This window comes from Xenia sp. Carnegie-2017, unplaced genomic scaffold, assembly GCF_021976095.1.
Source record: "Xenia sp. Carnegie-2017 unplaced genomic scaffold, XeniaSp_v1 HiC_scaffold_24, whole genome shotgun sequence".
NCBI lineage: Eukaryota > Metazoa > Cnidaria > Anthozoa > Malacalcyonacea > Xeniidae > Xenia > Xenia sp. Carnegie-2017.
In genome coordinates this window covers 10,382,225-10,387,077 of record NW_025813487.1, presented here as the reverse complement: position 1 = coordinate 10,387,077, position 4,853 = coordinate 10,382,225, and the positions used below count along the sequence as shown (strand labels likewise).

Genomic DNA, 4,853 nt, shown 5'->3' with positions numbered 1-4,853 from the left:
AAACTATTTTCAAAAAGAGGAAGTTTTCCAGGAAGAGGAAGGTTTCGACATGACAGAGATCATGGAGGACAAAATACCGATGGAACAACCAAAACAATCAACAAACACAATTATATCAAACACAAGGACAAGGTCCAAAATGCTTCAAGTGTCAGAAAGTTAGACACATTGCCAGAAACTCTCCAATTAATCACAGGAATCATCAATTAAACATGGCACAATCAAGATAAACGAATGACAGCAATGATGTAGCCTTAAATTCTACGTCAAGTAATGATGAAAGGAGCAATTAGTGGTATGTTAATAGCGGTACAACAAAGCACTTGACATCCCAACATAATTTATTTTTTGATTATATCGAATTCAAGAAACCATCAAAGATATATCTTGGTGATAATCGAGCAATTCAAGCTTATGGCGAAGGTAAAGTCTGGACTGTTATAGTGGAGAAGAAATAGTTTCATTGGCAATATATAAAGTGTTGTTTGTACCAGAGATCACAAAGAACTTTCTATCAGTACCGGCCATGGCACAAATGGCATCAGAAATTCTATTTGACAATGGAAAGTATAGTATAACGAAAGATAAAAGAACCATTAACATTGGTCACCTTGTTGATAATAAGCTGTATGCAGTAAATATTACAATGGAACAGGCTAACATTATATCGGGAAAACCCTCCTTGGAACAATGGCACTGTAGATTTGGTCATTTGAACTTTACTTATTTAAAAAAACTGATTGAAGGATCCTTGGTAGAAGGAATGAAGTGTGGTATTGTTAAACAAATAAAGAATGCTAAATCAAAAATGCATAGAATGCCATTCCCAAAGAAAAGCAAACGCAAAACAAGTCAACCACTTGAAATAAAGAAAAGCAAACAAAGAAAAGCCTCAGAAAGATTTAGCCCAGATGAATGTAATATTGCAGAACCCACCATCTCAGAAGAAGACGACCCGTCTTCAGTTAATAAAGCATTGAATGGCAACCATTCTGACAAATTGATACAGCCCTAGGGGATGAATATAATTCATTAATGATCAACGAAACGTGCGAATTGGAACCGCTTCCAGAGAACTCAAATATCGTGGTTCAAAATGGGTATTGAAAACAAAGAGAGATGCAAATGGAAACGTTGCCCTACACAAATCTAGATTTGTCGCGAAAGGATTTACACAAACAGAGAGAATAGATTATGAAGAAGAGTTGTCTCCAGTTGAAAGATACTGTAGTATAAGAACATTACTCGCACTTACAAATGCACACGATTTTGTAATAAAGCAAATGGATGTAAAAATGGCTTTCTTAAATGGTGAGATTGAGTATGACATTTACATGTTGCAACTCGAAGGTTTTGTCAATCCCAATCTTCCCGAATATGTATGCAAGTCGAAGAAGAGCAATTACAGACTCATTCCCCGATGCTTGAATAAACCCTTGATGATTTCGTTACATCAAACGGTTATCGTGAGAATGGTGGTGACGGTTGCGTATACGTCAAGTTTAGAAGAAACAAAAAATGATTCTATTACTTTCGTAATATTGGCTATTTATGTCGATGACATCATTTCTATCTCAAATGACATCGACACGATAAAGGATGAGATGGTTAACATTGGAGAAATTCAGTTTATCTTAGGTATGTCAATAAAGAGGAACAGAACAACGAAAAAGTGTTTATCAACCAACAAAAGTACCTGGGAAACATGCTATAACGGTTCAGCATGTGTGATTGTAATTCTGTTTCAACATTACTCGAAATGGGAACAGAAATTCAGCAACAAACAGAAGAAAAAAAAAAGAACCATGCGACAAGAATGTGTATTAATAAGCCATAGGATGCTTAACCTATATTTTTACAGCCACGAAACCAGACATCTCAGCAACAGTGAGTATCTTGTCCGCATTTACCTCAAATCCAAGCGAGCAACACTGGAATGGAATAAAGAGATTATTGAGATGTATCAAAGGGACTTTGAGTTATGGATTAAAATTTACAGTGAGTAAAGAGAATTGGACCGGTCACGTAGACAATTGCCGTTCTACTTCCGGATAAGTATTCAAAGTGGCCAATTCTATGCTAATGTAGTTAGAAGCAGGCAAGGGTAACTAAATTCACCCCAGAAGCAGAATACGTCAGGCCAAACAAGAAGCCATATGGATGCGAAGATTTTTGACAGATGTTGGCTGTGCAACGAAGAAATCTACAACGCTATTTGAAGACAACCAAGGAGCAATCGACCTGTCAAGGAGCCCTAAGTTCCATAATCGGACAAAGCACATCGATATGAATTACCATTTTACCAGGGGAAATATTCTATCAAACGAAATATGCTTGAAATACTGTCCAACCATTGAGGTCCTAGCTGATATAATGACAAAAGGTCAAACAAAGCAGACATTTGAAAAAATTAAGAAAGAACTAAATATTCGTTCATTTTAAGGATTTTGTAACATAATAATTAATTGGGAATGCTTGCCAGAATTTGTAATTATTAGGTTAGTTATTTAGTTATTTACTTATATGAAAGAATGTTATATGCAGAGGTCATGGGTTCGAATCCCGTTGAGTCACCTGAATTTTTCAGGCTCATGAGACAATTGCTTAAATTGTCCAGCAAAAGTGCGAAGATCATATCTTCATTTAATTATTTACTTATTTAGTTAAATATACATGCGTCATTGATATGGTCATGTGACTGAACTTGAGAACATGTGGTCGTAACTTCTTATAGCTTATTATTTCTTTTGTATTCGATATATTTTTGGTGATAAATCGCTGAGTAATTAACAAAAATGCATAGGGAATGTTGCATTTCTTTGCTCATAGCAGCTCCACATTCTGACTATTTTCACAACTGAAAATAATCGCTTGTCTCCATTATTTAAAACCATTAGGATAAATGCAAAAGGAAACTGCCATATCAGGGAAAACACTTACCAAACCTGACTTGTCCTTAAATTGATATATGAGTTAAAGGACATTGGCAACGAAAATTTTTATGGCACATATTTGAACCTTTGTGCTGTCTAACAACTAAAATAGCAAAAAAAATTTTCAAAAATATTTCGTTGCTGAGATATTAACAGCAAAAGTTTAATAAATTTCGCCATCTTGGATAAAATTTTGATAAAATTATCTCGAGCGGTAGTGACATCATTGGCTGGTGAGCAGTAAAAACAACAATACAATTTACTTTGTGATTGACGGTGTTACAATACATTTAAAGCATATTTTATGGGGTTTTTTGCTGTAATGGATGACATACACGAAAATCAACGGAGTGAGGTTCTGCCCTATCAGTATAAACCTGAAGTGAAGGCCGAAACAAGTGAAGAAAGCGGTTCCAAACAGGAGAGTGAGCAGAGCGACTTGTCTTCGTCAGAGGATGAAATAGATGCTGAATTTGAGAGAGCAAATGCTTGGCGCCTTCAAACTCTTAATTGGTGTAAGTGTGGACATTGTACTTTGTCGAAAAAGGCAATCGAGTGTCTTTGTTGCCACGAAAAAGCACTTGAATACGATGAGTATGAGGCTTTGCTAGGCCAAACAGAAACTCAAGAAGAGTATTGCTTGACAACACACCAAGAATTTAGGGACAATATGCTGTCAGAAAGTGTGTTAAAGATAGACGTGTGTCGGTATCTTGACGAAAACTGGCCCCTTTATGATGAGGATCTGGAGAGAATACACAAGCTGTATCGATTAGTCGCACATGAAAGATGTTCTAGGGGGATTTTTCAAATTTTAGGGAATAAACATCGAAGACCATTTCCTGCTTGTGCTTATGCTAGCATACGAAAACGCTTCGCGTCACCAGACGGACTTTATACACATTTTAAATACGCATGTTATCAGGAAAGACCGTAAATTTAGTCTTAGACAGACGCTCTTTGATGTTCTTTGTTATGATCAGCAGTTGCGATGCTATATCATTGTCAAAGGATTGTCACGAACTGCGCAAAAGCAAAATGCATGAGTGATCCACCCAAAACTTGTATTCATTCATAAGTTATAAAGTTAATAGAAAAGTGTACTTGTACATTGTGCACGCAAACACGCTCGTAAAACATTACGGATAAACGAAACTGTATAGTCAAGAACAAAACATACCATTATTATAGCTTATCACCTATATAGAACTACATAATCTCGCAGACTCATATATATAAATAATAAATTAAACTTATAACTCTTTGTTGGTCACAGGTTTCTAATATGGGAAAAGGAAATATTTCTATTGCACGAAATGTTCAGTATACAAAACACGCTTATTGTTGTCTGGGCTTACACTTGTAAGGGCGAAAGCCTAGTTGTAACATCTGCTAAAATAAACGTTTCTACGTCTTATAACGACTAAATATTGGAAAAGTATATAAGCGTGATATACTACACAACTTTTGTTAATCTTAACAACCGCCGACTGTTGTTTTCGTTTTAAAATTCCAGTGAACAAATGTGCTATATTTTATAAAATACTATTATTTTATATTGTCTCATTCAGTTGATACCAGCCAATGACGTCAGTAATGTATTCCGGCATAATTTAGCATAAGGCTTTTTTTCAAAAATGGCGGATAAGGATTCAACTTTATGTCAAATTTTCTCGACAGCAAAATTTAAAAGAGACACGGAAACACAAAATTAAGTATTCCATAGCTATCTATGACAAACGTATTAAAAAAAAATTCATTGCCATTGTCCTTTAACATTCTCTAAGCACACAAAACACAGCCTGTCAAAGTTTATTAAAACTAAGTCTTTAATCAACAAGTTTACACGCATTCATTCTGTTTCTAAGTGAAAAATTAAAATGACCTGGCTTAGAACTGAAAAAACGTTTTGAGCTTGAA

At 35.3% G+C, this 4,853-nt stretch overlaps 1 protein-coding gene across 1 annotated transcript; it reads left to right on the top strand.

The window, feature by feature from the left end:
- The first annotated feature begins 3,255 nt into the window (after positions 1-3,255).
- LOC124452114 (P2X purinoceptor 7-like) lies at positions 3,256-3,870 on the top strand. Its single transcript, XM_047002704.1, has one exon. It carries the CDS (start codon positions 3,256-3,258, stop codon positions 3,868-3,870), a length of 615 nt encoding a protein of 204 aa, XP_046858660.1.
- Positions 3,871-4,853: the final 983 nt, after the last annotated feature.